This window comes from Pomacea canaliculata, linkage group LG4 (genome assembly GCF_003073045.1).
Source record: "Pomacea canaliculata isolate SZHN2017 linkage group LG4, ASM307304v1, whole genome shotgun sequence".
In the NCBI taxonomy this organism is placed as follows: Eukaryota; Metazoa; Mollusca; class Gastropoda; order Architaenioglossa; family Ampullariidae; genus Pomacea; species Pomacea canaliculata.
Window position 1 is genome coordinate 30,375,226 of NC_037593.1, and position 14,820 is coordinate 30,390,045.

The 14,820-nt window shown below is 41.4% G+C and overlaps 1 protein-coding gene across 3 annotated transcripts; it reads right to left on the reverse strand.

Annotated features, from left to right (window-relative positions):
- Positions 1–306: 306 nt before the first annotated feature.
- On the reverse strand, positions 307–7,106 carry LOC112563202. 3 transcript variants are annotated; one of them, XM_025237002.1, is made up of 2 exons: positions 6,826–7,106; positions 307–3,247 (listed from the first exon to the last, which is right to left on the reverse strand). In XM_025237002.1, the coding sequence occupies exon 2, from the start codon at positions 3,148–3,150 to the stop codon at positions 2,044–2,046; it is 1,107 nt and encodes a 368-aa protein (XP_025092787.1). In that variant the 5' UTR covers positions 3,151–3,247; positions 6,826–7,106; the 3' UTR covers positions 307–2,043. The 3 variants fall into 3 exon arrangements, with proteins under 3 accessions (XP_025092787.1, XP_025092788.1, XP_025092786.1); XM_025237003.1 differs by lacking the exon at positions 6,826–7,106 and adding an exon at positions 5,523–5,621; XM_025237001.1 differs by lacking the exon at positions 6,826–7,106 and adding an exon at positions 4,746–5,459.
- Between the last annotated feature and the right edge of the window lie 7,714 nt (positions 7,107–14,820).

Consider the following 14,820-nt stretch of genomic DNA (forward strand, 5'->3'; position numbering starts at 1 on the left):
TCCTTTCTTTACGTGGTAGAGGTAGCGACAGTAGCTATTCAAGAGTTTTTAAAATCAGGATTTACAAGTGGTCCTGTGGATAATGTAAACTTTTATATTTATTTTATAGATTGTGAAGAAATAATTGCCCTTGTGGATGAATAAAGTTGTATTGAATTGAATTGAATTGAATTGAATTGAATTGAAATTTTGTCATAAATGTATACACTTGTGTAAACTGTTTCTTGAATCGGAGTTTTCACAAACATTAACACCCCGACACACACACACACACACACACACACATGGATAATTCACAGAAAAGTGTTAAAATTATATATTTTAATCATCAATTCCTTGAAATTACACATTAATCAGTCCCTAGTATCATACAAGTTTATTAAATATATGTAAAGAAAGAAACGTATCCCTTCTATTGATAGCGACATGACATCACATGCTGTGGGCAATGCAATTATCAGTCTATAATGTAAATTACATCCAGTCAGTAATAACAGTTCACTGATCTAAATATAGATGGAAACAGAGAGAGAGAGAGTGGGGTGGGCACTGCCAGTTGTACTTGATATGAACGCTCCCGGCTTGGAATAGAGTGTCAGCTTAATGCACTTATATATTTGTAATGTCGTTACATGATGACCTTATTGACATTTCGAAATATGGACAAGCAACACCAGGCTCGGGGCAACCGGAGCTCTTTCACTCTTCACGACTTACATATTTTAATTCTCATATTTAACATCTTTTGGGCCGTATTCTTTTGTGAATTAAGCGCATTGAGTTTACTATACTCAGGAAATGCGCTATATACTGTAAGTGCTTTATCATTGATCACGTACCTACACATCCTTGCCCAGCTGTACTAACACGTGCACGCGCGCGCACACACACACACACAGAAATGCATGCATGTAGTTACGCACGCTCGCAGAAAGAAAGAAAGAAAGAAAAAAAAAAAAAAAGAAAGACAGACAGACAGGTTGGGTTGAAATGTAAGCACGTGCAGACAGAAAGACAGAGAAGAGGTTGGGGTAGTTTGTGTAAACGTTAACTACGTAAGCCGTAAGGCGTCAATTTATGTCGCGTGCCTCGTAGGACAAGTCACTGAGGACTAGTTAGTCAAGCCCACAAGGATGCAGCATCATGGCGAAATGATTGCTTGTGGGTGGAGGAAGGAGCATCTGGTCTGTCTGTTGTCCGCAGGCCTGTCTCCGTAAACTGCCCTTTCTGTGTCACTGCCTTCTATGACATTGTCATTTTTCTGTGTCATTATAATTTCTCTGTGACAACGTAATCCCTCTTTTCAAATTTTGCAATTTCTTAATCATATCTACAGTCATGTGATATATTTCTCAATATGTGTCAATATTTTAAGCATTCCAGCATCACACTGACGTTTCGAGACTCGATGTTTTCAATAAAACCCACACCAAGATGAAACTGTATAAATAGATATGAAGAGTGGAGAGCAATTCTTTTGTTGTTATAGCTCACGGCTGTTTTCCTTTTGCAAACCATTATTTATTTTAATAATAAGGAGTACAAGGTTTAAGTTGTGAAAAGCACAGACGCGGTAGAAGAGCCATTTTGATACAAGCTGTGTTAAAGGCTTGATCATTACCGATTATATTTCCTCTACATGAAATGTACATACAATGACAAACGATGTAACCCTCACTCGAGGACAAGAAAGCTCGTCCAATATTGTAAGAGTGGTGAACATATCGAAAAACTATTTTCCTCCAATATAATAGTAGCAGACTTGCAGAAAGATTGCTTCTCTAATAAAATAATAACACCAAATGCATAGAAAGAACAGTACACCAAGTTGGGGCAGGGCAGAAGAATGGCTCTAGAACATATCAGTCACGATTATTTACCAAGCATTCGTGTCTTTTAGTAGACTTTGGAGACCGGATGTCTCTAGCCAAAATGTTGCCACGATTGCAATTACCAAACAGTCCATTCATGTAAAGTGTGATGTCTCACGACGAAACTTTCAAGTCCCAAAGGACCCTTCTGAAACCAAGGACCGGGTACAGTTTATGTACGTTCTGTGCTGAAACGAACATTCTTCTCGCATGCGACCTTAAGAGAGGCTTCATCTTGACCTCTAGGCGAGGGCGTGACAAAAGAGCGAGGAGTGAAGCCATTTTCTTCGACTTTTCCCACCTTTCTCCTCCTAACCACGTTTGTCTTCGTACTCTCGGACCCCACAAGACGTGAGCTGTGATTGGCTGACCCTCTGTGTCGCGAGTCGCGATTGGCGGCTTCCGGTCTGGCGCTGGCATGCGTACTGTAGTTGATGGCAGGCAAGGTATTGCCCCGTTCGATGCGCTCGAGCAAGGTGTGGGCATTGTCTGGCAGCCTGGTCTTCACCAGGTACTTGAAGAATACGTGATCCTTGCCGACGTCTGTTTTAATTTTTAGGAGCGCATTGCGGGTGAGGAGATCTTGATGCAGATACTTCTGATCGTTGAGGAAGCACTTCATCAGCTTCCAGTCGAAGTGAGGCAGCTCGTTTGCCTGTCTTTTTTGCAAGCTTTTTTCCTCCATCTCACGTTCTCTTCTCGCGCTTTCTCGTTCTTTATCTTCGAGGCGAGCGTTGTTTAGCGCTCCTCCCAGGTACAGCCGGGGCAGGACTATGGGCATGACAGGCAACGCGGAATTGTTGGTATTCGATTTCAGATCCAGTTGGAGAATCACAGCTTCTTCTGGCTTCTGTTCAACTTCCTCTTGGGTTTCCCCCTCCTCTTTCTTTGATTCTTCATTTAGAGTATTTTTAACTTCGACCTCATCCCCCCGCGACCTAAAGATGCGGCAAGTGGCGATGGCCTCCTCCAGCATCTCATCGAAAGAGCGCAGCGAGTCAGAGATACTTCTCTGGCGACCAAAGACCAGCTTCCATTTCCGAAGGACGTCCCGCTTCTGGCTGTCGATGTTGACCTGTGAGCGCGCGCTCTCGCGGTCATACTTGCACAACCGTTGGCTGAGAGCTTTCTTCTCGTGGCGGTTGTAGCGGTAGACGACGTCGCCGGTTCGGCTCTTGGAGATGCTGATGGCGCCCTTCAGGATGCGGATCATCGCCTGCGTCTTCTTCTTGTCCGTCGCGCCATCGACGGTATACAGCGCCTCCACGAAGCCCTCCATATTCGCTCGTCAGAGCTACGGACGCGAAGACCAGTTGCAGCAGACAGGTGGACTAGCGCATCAGGGAGAAGAATCCTTGTGGCAGCACTTCAGCTCACTAAAATAGAGAAGAAAATGGTGTTGAGTCTCTGGTGACTATTAAGCTTCTTGGTAGAAACGTGGAGATAATTTGGCAAGAAGTTAGGGATCACATATTCGACCTGCTGTTGTTGTCATTGATCCAACATTTAAGACAAACAAAGTATTCTCTTACTTTTAAAGCGTAAAAAAGGAATCTTTTCAGATAAAAGAAACTGAAATACTATATAACACAGGTACTACAATAAAACAATACAATAAACAAGGAAAATAAAAAATGTACAAAGACGGATAATTTGACACGGTATTTGTGAATAATGAATAAGTAACATGTGGTACATGTTCGTTGTTAGTAATGTGTGTTTACATTAGGAAGAAGGCCTCTGTAAGCAATAAAAGGTTTTGATATCGATGTTGTAGTTGTTCTGCTTTGAAATGGGGGGTGGGGTGAGAGCAAAGAAATCATCGAACAGTTTCTAAGCTCTAGCTTATCAAACTTGTACAGTACTCAGCAACATAGTGCAGGCTATCGGGATTAAAGTGCCACGACACTCAAACCCTGTTTGTCCTGAACAGAAAAAAATACATCCCATTGAAATACTAAAATTCTGCTCTTCCTGTCACCTGGCATAGGTCAACGATAACACTTTCTGTGAACATGGCAGGCATTGACCTCGGTGTTATAGCCATCTCTTTCCCTTCTCAGTTTCAAGTGAAAACGAGCTTCGTATTCTTGCTGCTGATTAGCGGGATCATCCTGTGGCAAATACTCGAGGTAACACTTCACACACGAAGTAGAATGTCGTCAGGTTTGTGATTAGCATGGGGGGCACGACAGGTGATGGCGGGAGATGGCAGGTGCGAACGCACTCCAGCAAGCAGTAAAGCAAGTAACAAAAGATAAATAAATAATAATAAACAGGAAAGTTAGCAAACACACGGCGGGAATTTCTTTAGCGCTTATCTGACTCCACCGAACATAAACATGGGTTGTAGCAAATCCTTGGGTCGACACCCGGCTAAAGCCCCTTCCTTACTAATCCAGACAGTAATGGAAACTTTTTTCTGTTTAGAGTATTCGAAAGCCTATCCTTGCTACTATTAGTTCTGTAAAGTTTTATCTGCTTTCAAAGTTCCAGAACTTTTTCTTATTTTCCAGAACAATCAACATACACAGGAAAAACACAATACCCGTAGAGTACAAGACGACGACTTTTAATGTCTACAAGACTGGAAAATAGTTTTCTGATCATAAGAATGAGCTTATTACCGACCTCATACCTAACAGATTAACTTTCTGTTCTCGAGGTACAAGCCTACAAACATCACTAAGCATAGATGGCAATAAGTGTAGTAGTCCTGTTGCTCCAGAACTGAACGTAAATACTACATACGTATTGAGCTACATTACTACATACGTACTTGACAAAAATGGCCTTTAACATTAATGAACAATTTAGATGTATTTGAAAATAATTTAAAAAATGACAGTGCTGATATAATCAGTGTACATTTACCTGCTTTAGGCATTTCCATGCTTGTTGGAGATGGCGCAGAACTCACAGGATTAACTACGAGCTGAGAGGTAAACAGATCCTTCTCCAGTTCATTAATTTTCTCTCGCAAAAATCCCTCGACAGCTCTCGTCTCCCACTAAGACGTTATCACCGGCTCTTCCTGGCCAACGGGATCGATCATTTCTTGTCGTCGTTGCCGCTCAGTCCCGCTATTTCAGGTGATTGCTCTGTGCGACAACCGCGTCCCCCTTACAGCCCTCCCACAAAATGAATGCATTCAAAATTTCTTTATTGAGGCGCTGTGGAGTGCGAATGTTTTCATGTACAATATGTCTTTATAAACTAAGATAGCAGGCATGCGGAACTTTCTACTGACGTGTCTGTACACGCGAACACTTGAAAAGTGATTGTTTATATACAGTACAGGATCTTAATATTTATTAGCAATGCATGCATGTATGTATACATATACATCATAATATTCACATGTTGTCAAACATACAGCATTTGAAACTCTTTGTGTATCTACTGCGCATTTAAGCATTTATGTTTGTTAAAAGACAAGGTTTAGACGATTTACTTGATTTTTTCCCTCCTTTATTCACATCCTTAAATGTTGAGATACCCAAGGACTTCATCATACATACCTGTCAATAATTTGTAACATCTGGCTAACTTTTTATATCCATTACATTGCTGTCAATATGCCAATGATGTCTACTAGTGAGTCAGTCATCATGTGATTAAAATGTTTCAACTTAATTACCAAACTCATACCTCGGTTCTCTATCACTGACGACTCTCAATCTCTCCGTTCTGTATCTGTGGTTTGATACTCAACTGAAATATACATCTGTAAGTGCATGCAGAAAATACTGACACACTTTGGGGTATCAGCCAAACGGCAAGAAGACAGGATAAAAGAGAAAGTATGCAGTCACTGAAGGGAGACGAAAAATCCTCCGATGGAGGTAGACATAGGATTGGTGTCTACACGTGGCTGGCGACAACACAGTAGAAGTGTAACCCTATACATTTCTCTCAAGCCCCTGGGATAAAATATTTTTATGAAGCTCATAAAAGAAGGAGGCAACAAGCAGACGACAGTTAGAAAAAGAGGGGAAGGGAAGGAGGGTGATAAAGAGAGGGAAAGAGAGCAGAGCTGGAAAATAGTTCCAGCAAAACTGCGTTCGGTCTTTTGTCAAGTGAACAACCAGGTTTTGTCCTGCTTGTCATGGAATCTCACTTCTCACAGTATTGTTCACTGGCGACGACGATGGATTTTGATTTATTTGCATTTTTACGGGGGATGGCTATTGAATTAGAACCTACACTTTCTTCTGTCATGTAGGGTGCGAGGAGCATACAATTTAAAAAAAAATAATGCAGGAGAGAAGGAAGAAGAAATCATGGGAAGAGTGACCAGAGATGGTGAGAGGCATGCCAGGAAAAAACAAGTACTCATATGAAATAAAATAAAACAAAGAAGACAAAATGAGAGAGTAGATAATTCGACAGAAGGGTGAGGAGGATACGCCACACAATAAATCCAAATAAAGATCGCAAAACTGTTAAGTACAAGAACCCTGAGAGAAAGACATGGACATATGTACACCAGATACATACACAGAGTCAGAGATGTACATAAATATACACACTCCACAACTCTACACACATACACACACTCACGAACGGAAAGATACGAATGTAGGTATAATGATAATAAAGTGAATTTATATAGCTCTTCACCACACCATCAAAGATTAGCACACACAGGGCTATAAAAAGATGAGAACAATTGTCTCAAAACAGAGTTTATTGTGTTGAGAAGAAGGTGAGTGCCATCAACATAAATGCAGGCATAATAGGTCAGTACCACTACCAAAATATTTATTTCTTGTCTTCTCTTCTTCTTTGACTGTCTGTCACTTGCAATTCAACTGACAATACCAGCACTACCCTGGCAGAAAAAAAAGCTCCAGAATACTTTAAAAAAAAGCATTCACATTCAGTGCCAGTCCTATCATGCCAGAAAATAGAGGCCGAAGAGCATAGAATAAACATAAAACACACCACTTACCGACCTTCCTCAGTGGACCGTGACCACCAGGCGATCCGTGACAGCTGCTACAATAAAGTTTGATAGACCTATTGTCGGGTAGATTGTGACACCACCCGATACCTCAACACACACACACCATCTCGTACATGGAGCTTATCTTCTGTTCACTTGAGTGAAACTCTCTCTCTCTCTCTTGTGTGTGTCTGCGAGTCCATACTGTCCAACGTGTGAAGGAAATTACTTGTAAATTAATATACAGAATAATTCAGACTTGACAGGTCTTGAATCTTCTACCACAAAACTCCCCTGGCCTATTCAAGGCAAATCCAGCTCTGCTACATATTCATTCAGAAAACTTCTTTGATACATTTTATTGCACAAAGAGTTTTCTACCTGAGGGTATCGTGAAGTTTTATAAGTACAACTATTCCTGATATCTTATCGGTCAAAGGTGAGAATGCATTCTGTTTCAAGATTGTTTATAAGAGAAACTAACAATCATCGTGACTAAAGTATCTTAAGTGGATATCGAGGATTAGTTAGATAGTAGATATCTTTGACACTTCTTTCTGTTTACATGTGTAACTGAATTGTTATCGTCTTCTTTCTCTCTCAGTTGAGAAGTTGGCTGGAAGGTGTGTCAGTGTGTGTGAGTGTGTTTGCGCGCTTGGGTGCGTGACCAAATGCGTGTGATTGTGTCTTTCTGTGGCATTCTGATTAATAGTTAGAAGGTCCAGTGACTGAGCAAAGTACAAGGACCATTAGTACAAATGTAAGTAAACAACTTCCAACCTGTGTTTACAAACAAAATGAGGTAAAATTGCGGCACCATGTTTGTTCCCAGAAACTCCTTATTAACATAATATGATCTCACCTTTCTCATTGGCTGTGGCCTGGAGAACTTATATCAAAGTGTAATCATGATGTGTGTACGTCTGACCTAAAGAACCACCTTTTCGGAATATTTTTATCAGGTGGTGGTTTCTTTTCTCACTTTTTATACTTCCCTCTTCTGTGTGTGTAGGTTTTTGTATTTTTTTAAACTTTTGTGTGTACGTGTGTGCTATGTGTTCACGTGTGTACGTGTGTGTGTGTTAACAAGTGTGAGTGAGAGAGAGAAAGGGAGAGAGACTGTTAAACCAACTGGTTTTTTTCAAAGTGCACTGAGCTTGCTGGTGACAGAAATGCTCTATAGAAATACTGAAATCCTTTTATTGTTGTTGCTCTTGACCTTTTTCTGTGAATGGGGGGAGGGTCTGTAGGCGTCTGTCCCGAAAACGGAATCGGAACACTTTTAAAATAATATTTATCCAATCATCAGAAAAATAAATTTCACCCCCACTAGACCTTTAAGGAGGCTTCAGGGGTAGCTATGGACAAAGCAAAGTTCTCGAAATAGCAGAGAAGTCAGCAAATAACTCAGAAGCCCCGCTTCGTGTCCACTCCACGGCAGTCTGCAGGGTGACTATGGCCCCAGATAATTATACAGGAGAGCAAATTCTCATGACTGTGGCGGTATTTCCTAACAGAGAAGCGCTGAGCATGCCGGTCTGGCTGAAGAGGGGCAGGGACCGGAGGCTGGCAATGGCCCTGAATGCGATCAGTGGGATGCACATTCTCGCCACGAACTCGCCGTGAAGGCTCGCTGCAGGCTGCACACATCATTTGCATACGAATTCTGCAGGTTCCCCCTTTTTTTGCGAGCAAACTCTAATTTTTTGTTTGACGTTCACTTTGATGTGTTCCTTCTTGCATTTCTTTTGTACGCCCATTAATTTGTCTGACTTCGAGTCTGTTCGTCTGTCTGACTGACATTACGTGCCAGTCGGTCTACGTCTACGTGCCTGTCTGTCTTTTAATAGATTTTCTGTCTGGCTGACCGATTGAAGAGGCTCCGGGTAGTGAAGTGATTAAAATTTTTTTTCACCACTGCAGTGAGAGACTCAGGGTTCAGATCTCGCCTGAATGTGGCCCTTGCCACAGGGCAGAGGGGGTTTTCTTCGGGTACTCCGGTTTCCTTCCCTCCCTCTCCCCCTTATAATGCAAAATCGCCGCAAGAGGGATGCACTTTCCTTCTAAATAAACCAACCAACCAACCAACCTGACCAATCGGCTGACCTGTTGGTGGACACTCTTCTGACTATTGGAGAATGTTTAAAGAATGTTACATAGATACAGGTTCTCAGCTTATGTCACGTGTCACTTATTTCGATTGCCCTGAGGGTATTATGTATACCTGCACATATACTGTTCAATGTAACCGTGGCAACAATTTTAAATGACGGCCTAAGCTATATGTCTTAGTCATATATTTAATAATATGTCAAATTAAGAATGTCCCCTTACATGCAAACCACAATGCTTTCAAATTCATTTGAAATAAAAAAAACTGAACTGTGAAAATGTCATACGAACTGTAGAATTGTCTGATAAGTGAACACCATGTTTATGTTTTACCATGACAACAATAGGCTACGTGTGTGTCTGTGTTATCATCATCATTATCATCATCACCACCACCATCACGATTTTGTTCTTTCTTTCTCTCTCTCTCTCTCTCTCACACACTCTCTCTCTCACACACATACATAAACATCCCTGAAACCTGTCAAGTTCGTATATCCTGTAGGGCCACTTGGCTTCGTATCAACAAGTACAGCACAAATAACACTCCTTATACGAGTGCACACCTCACCATCCCAAACCTCATTGTCCCCTAAGTGTGGATGAGTCCCCCCGTTAAAAGAACGATAAACTCACATCAGTCTAGAAACACGGGACTGCTTTCATTAACAGAAGGAGATCAGTCCTGGCAAAGAGGAGGCAGGTCGATTTGTGTTTGTTTTCAGGGCAGGTAATATTCACTACTTCCTACTCCCTCGGTTTTCCCCAGACGTGCCTTAAATGCCACAAGAAATGTGGTTTAAAAAACCTGACCAATACTGCAAACACTGCATTGCAAAACTAGGTTTATATTTTAAAGAAATTTGCATGAAAGTATTCCACATACCTGTGCAGCGACCCTCGCATAAATTAAATCACAATACAATAGTCTCTCATTAAAATACTTTTACTGACTTTTTACTTGTCTGAAATGTACATCTCTCTCTCACACACACACCCAGACCAATACTTTGAATAAATGTGTTAATACCATAATTTTAAAGGTGTACTACAGTGCTGTTTTTCCCCTGATGACTCAGATAAAGCCAGAAAAAAATTAGCATCACATCAGCTTTTAAGTTAATAGGAATAGGTGAGCACTTGATCTTGAAGTATCTTTCTTTAATAAAAACAAGTTGTTTCAGTTCAGTGTCAGACGAACGCTTTCGGGTACAGGATTGCTGAAGGCAAACATCATGGCGTGGATCACTCGTTGAGTTTTGCAGTGCCACCAGATACTCCTGTCCAACTCTCGGTGGAGTGCTACTCCCTGTGATGGCGCTCTTTCATCTCGTCACGAAAACAAGAGAAGCCTTCTTGAAAGGTTTCCAGCAGCATCTTGGAAACCAGCGAGTAGTCTCCAAGTGTTTGTCTACACACAATTAAGCAGCAAACACTTTTTCAAGCTCTATCTCTGTGCCGTGAGCTCTTGTCTTTCGTACATTAGACCTGCGGATGTCCGAGGCTCGTGATGACAGTTTGTTGCCTGGATAGGATGTCCCTTCCTGACGAAGAGTGGACAAAGTAGGGGATGAATGTTCCCTGTTTCAAACGTAATCTTCTTCTTTTGTGTACATGTGATTACATTAATCTTCTCTCTTCTCTTGACATTATTTTTGTAAGTGCTTTGTTTATTGACTCAGTAAAACCACGAAAAAGCCCCACAAGACAACTGCGCCTCATAGTCTGACTTTCTTACCGTAACTACACTCTAGAAATCTCTAAACCTAATGCTTGTTTGTATTGATATATAATATATACTTGATATGCATAGTTCCCTCGAGCCTTAAAGGGAAAGGAAATATGATGGCAATGTGGGCTTAACGAATATATTTAAAGTTCTGAATTGTTTCAGGTCAAGATTTCAAAAACAGAAAATTGTTTAGGCACAACCGTGTGTACAATGTAGCTGCCCTAAGCCCTGATGTAGGCGGCTTCATTCGCGGCAGTTTTCTCCAATTCACTTAGGACTTCTTCGCTGAATGTACAAGTGTTTGAATGGCACCATCTTCAGATCCATGTGTTCAGCCAGTGTTTGAAGGAACCCAGGACAGCCAAACCTTCCTGTATTGGTGACAGGAGTTAACCCTTGCGACACTGGACCGCCAAACTATGTTTGATTAACATTATTATATTAGAAGCACCAGACTGCACGATGACAATCACGTGCAAGTACTATGTACCATAGTAAATAATATTCAACTTACGAAAGGCAGCAAACAAACAAAATAACAGACAAACAAACAAACCAACAACGAAGCGAAGAACTGGCCGCTAACACTTGTCAGCTCAAATTCATGTGAAAATATGCAACAGGCAGGCGACGCACACTCCCACGTGCTGAAACGCGCGCGCACATGTATGTTAAAGAAGGTGGGGGAGGGTAATTCATACCTGAGAACTTGAGGAAAGAAAAATAAAACTGACAGGAAAAGGAAGGCAAAGAATATAAAGTAAAAGAAAGACTGAGAAAAATAAAAATAAAAAATGGTGGAAGGAAGGAATACAAAGTACAGAGGTTAAGAAAACAGTGAACGCGAACCTGTGCAAGTTACCGGAAAGTAAATTATTTAAGACCCAACTTCGTACTTTTTTGGCAGCTGTAACTTGGCCTCGACATTCTTCTTGCACCACTTAACCGCACCGTGGCAATGCCAGTGGTGTGGCCGTTAACGAGAAGCGGGTGGTCGAAAAACTTGGAAGAGAATGAAAAAAGCGGGGCCGCTATCGCACAACATGTCTTCTCCGGCCCAATTTGAGATGTTTAATTGGTCCTGACGACTTCGCAAACACACGTCACTCTTGTTTTGCACCCGACCTCAGCCTGTACCCCTAGTGCCAGTCGTTCTCCCACCTGGACTGGTTATGACTTCGCCCCTTGCAACAAGGTTGAAAATAAGTTCGTTAACCCGCCAAACTCCTCCGTTGGAAACATCCAGGGAACTAAAAAGTCCCAGGTGTTTGAAATTTTCTAGGGAGGAAAAAATTATTGGCTTTTTGGAAGCACGCAGGGTCATCGGGAGCAAAGACGTCAGGTCCAGCAACCCTGTGACAAGTTGCTGATGTCCTCCCCGTCCTCTCTCCCCCACCTCTCCTCCCAAAGCCCGTTATTTCCGCACGTGTCAGCAGTCATCTAGCTTTCATCACCACAAGCAACAAGCTCGACTTGTTTGTCTGTCTGTATGCGTGCTCCTGTGTTTATGTGTACGTAGGTTTGTATTCATGAACTGCGTGCGACTGCTTTTTACGAATGTATAAACTTTGCTTACTTAAAACTGTTTGAGATTTTTTAATTTCATTAAATCCTTGTTTTCATTTGTCTTGCTTTGCTAGCACTGTACTGTAGGTAAGTCCTACAGACGTTTACATTAATATACGTTCGTGTGCGCACATGTATGTATATACAAGTGTATGTGTGTGTGTGTGTGCAGGTATATTCTGTATGGGCATAGATATTCATCGTCGGCTGAAAAAGTCTCTACGGGCAAGATGTTTCTCTAGGGACATTCGTGTGCACGTGTGTGTTTATAATATGTACCTACATATGTATTTATATATGTTTGTACCCTGACGTACCTATGTAAACAGAAACTACTCAGAATTGAAACTTAATTTTTTCCAAGAAAATGTTAAATCATTTATAAGAACCCTTTTCATCGGTTTCATTGCAAACAAAAACTACAAAAATAAATGAAAAATAGCTGTAACAGAGAAACGAGTAAAAAAAAAACCCAAACTAAATCAGAAATATCTTGTTACTCCCTCCAGTAAGACCGAGGACAAGGCATCTCTAATTATATCTCCACCCTCTTCAATTTTTATTATTTCTTTTTTTTTTCTTTGACATCTCGACAGAAAGACACCGAATTCTGAGGTTAATTGTGTTAGAAAACTCACCTGCGCTGTACCTTTGGCAAAGCAAATGCCACAGAAAGGCAATGTTTGGTGGAGCAGGCCAGACGCCGGGTATTGAAAGGCTAGAGAGCAGCGGGTGGGGAGCTACTCGGCCAGGCTCTGGCTTTGTTCTGCAATCTCACGAGATGGTCCTGTTGACTTAAGTGCCACCCGGAACTCTCCAGCCATCGAACCGCATCATCCGGGTATTTGTTGTTCCTCAGCCACCTGCAGATGATATTTACGACATTTCCTGCATTTCTTAGAGCTGCATGATTATTTAACACCTCTAAACATTTAGAATATTAATATATTTATATTTCAAGAAAATGCAATCATCTGAACTTTCAATAGTATCATTTAATAGTTCTCACCTCAGTTGTGTACTCCACCTGGGGTCACTGTTGTTTGGGTAACCCCTTTTTTGTACTTCTTGCCCAGGTGCCAGTGATGCACGATCTACACGATCTGATGGGGAGGTAATTGTGTGCGCCCATCTCGAGCATGCTAACGGCTGTCTGCTAATTTGTAGCAAACACTGGGGGATAGGTCTGGAGGGGCTGTGTCCTTGGTCTAATCATCTGGAATTTTATTTTATTTTTTTCACAACGACTCCATTCATGTATTAAGATTGTATTAAGCAGGATTAGAAAATTACTGAGTGCCGCCATCTTTAGTGACCATTGCTATGCTGCTGCTGCTGCTGCTGCTGCTGCTGCTGATGATGATGATGATGATGATGATGATGATGATGATGATGATGATGATGATGATGATGAGGAGGAGGAGGAGGAGGAGGAGGAGGACCTGCTAGTTTCCTTCAGATAACATGTTTTCAACTGCTTTTACCTGTCTTCTCCTCACTCAAAGCTACATTTTTGTTTGTCCTTGTGCATGTTTAAACATATATATATACACTTTAGTATCTCTACATGTTTATATATGTATAATGTATAATATATATATATAAGATGATGATCTTGTGTATCCCATCCTTTTGAAACCACACCCGTGCATAGTATCCTAATCTAATCACACCCAAGAACGAATTACAATTTTTTTTTTTAAATCAAAAGGTTATTAAACAGATTGACAAAAGTAAAAATCAGACAAATAAAACGAAAGCAAATTAATTAGAACAGAAACAAGTGATCTATGAGTTGTGGGGGGAAGTGATTGCAGTGCAAGCAATGAAGAAAAGTGAATGTTCAGTTTGTTAGTATGGCAGTCTGTTTGTTCTACCCCTCCTCCCTCGTACTAATCTTACAATCACCCACCTATCATTTTACCTGTCCACCTGTTGATGCACGAATGTATGGAGTAAGGGTAGGTGGTGGTAAACAAAACCCACACACACACACTTGTTTGTCTAAGTACCCAGTAGGTCCCCAACAAACCGTTTAAACACGACAAAGACTAGAAGGCACTGCCTCCACTCGCCATGAACCCCAAAGGTTACCCGGTGAAGGTGGACTCGTACATTAAAATAAAATGCAACTACCACAATGGCAGCGCCTAGCAAACACACACAACTGGCGGACCAAGCTCCCCGCGACACCCACACGTGGAATTAAGGCTTAAGTCAGGCGCGAAGCATCCCTCTTTCTACATACAGGTGTCAGAGAAGCTCGCAAACAACGCCGCCATGTTCCTGGCACTTGCTGTTTGTTGCTTGACATCCCATGGTACTCGTGCGCCGCCTGTCCCGACCTCTCCCTCCCGCACGTGGGGACTGACTATGGCCGCAACCAACTTCCCTTAATGAGACACGCATTTTGCATTTCAACCAAAAAAAAAATCCTCCCATTTTGACTGTTAGTGAGAAATTAGTTGTCCTGCTATAACATCACTTTTATTATTTTTTATGGATTTGCTTTCATCAGAAATATTGTTGCACCAAACCTTAATTAAATTTTAAAGTTTTTTAAAAATTATTCAAATGTCTATCATTATTTA

Excerpts from the sequence above, each read along its gene's own strand:
- LOC112563202 (XM_025237002.1), bottom strand. The coding sequence starts at position 3,150 with ATGGAGGGCTTCGTGGAGGCGCTGTATACCGTCGATGGCGCGACGGAC.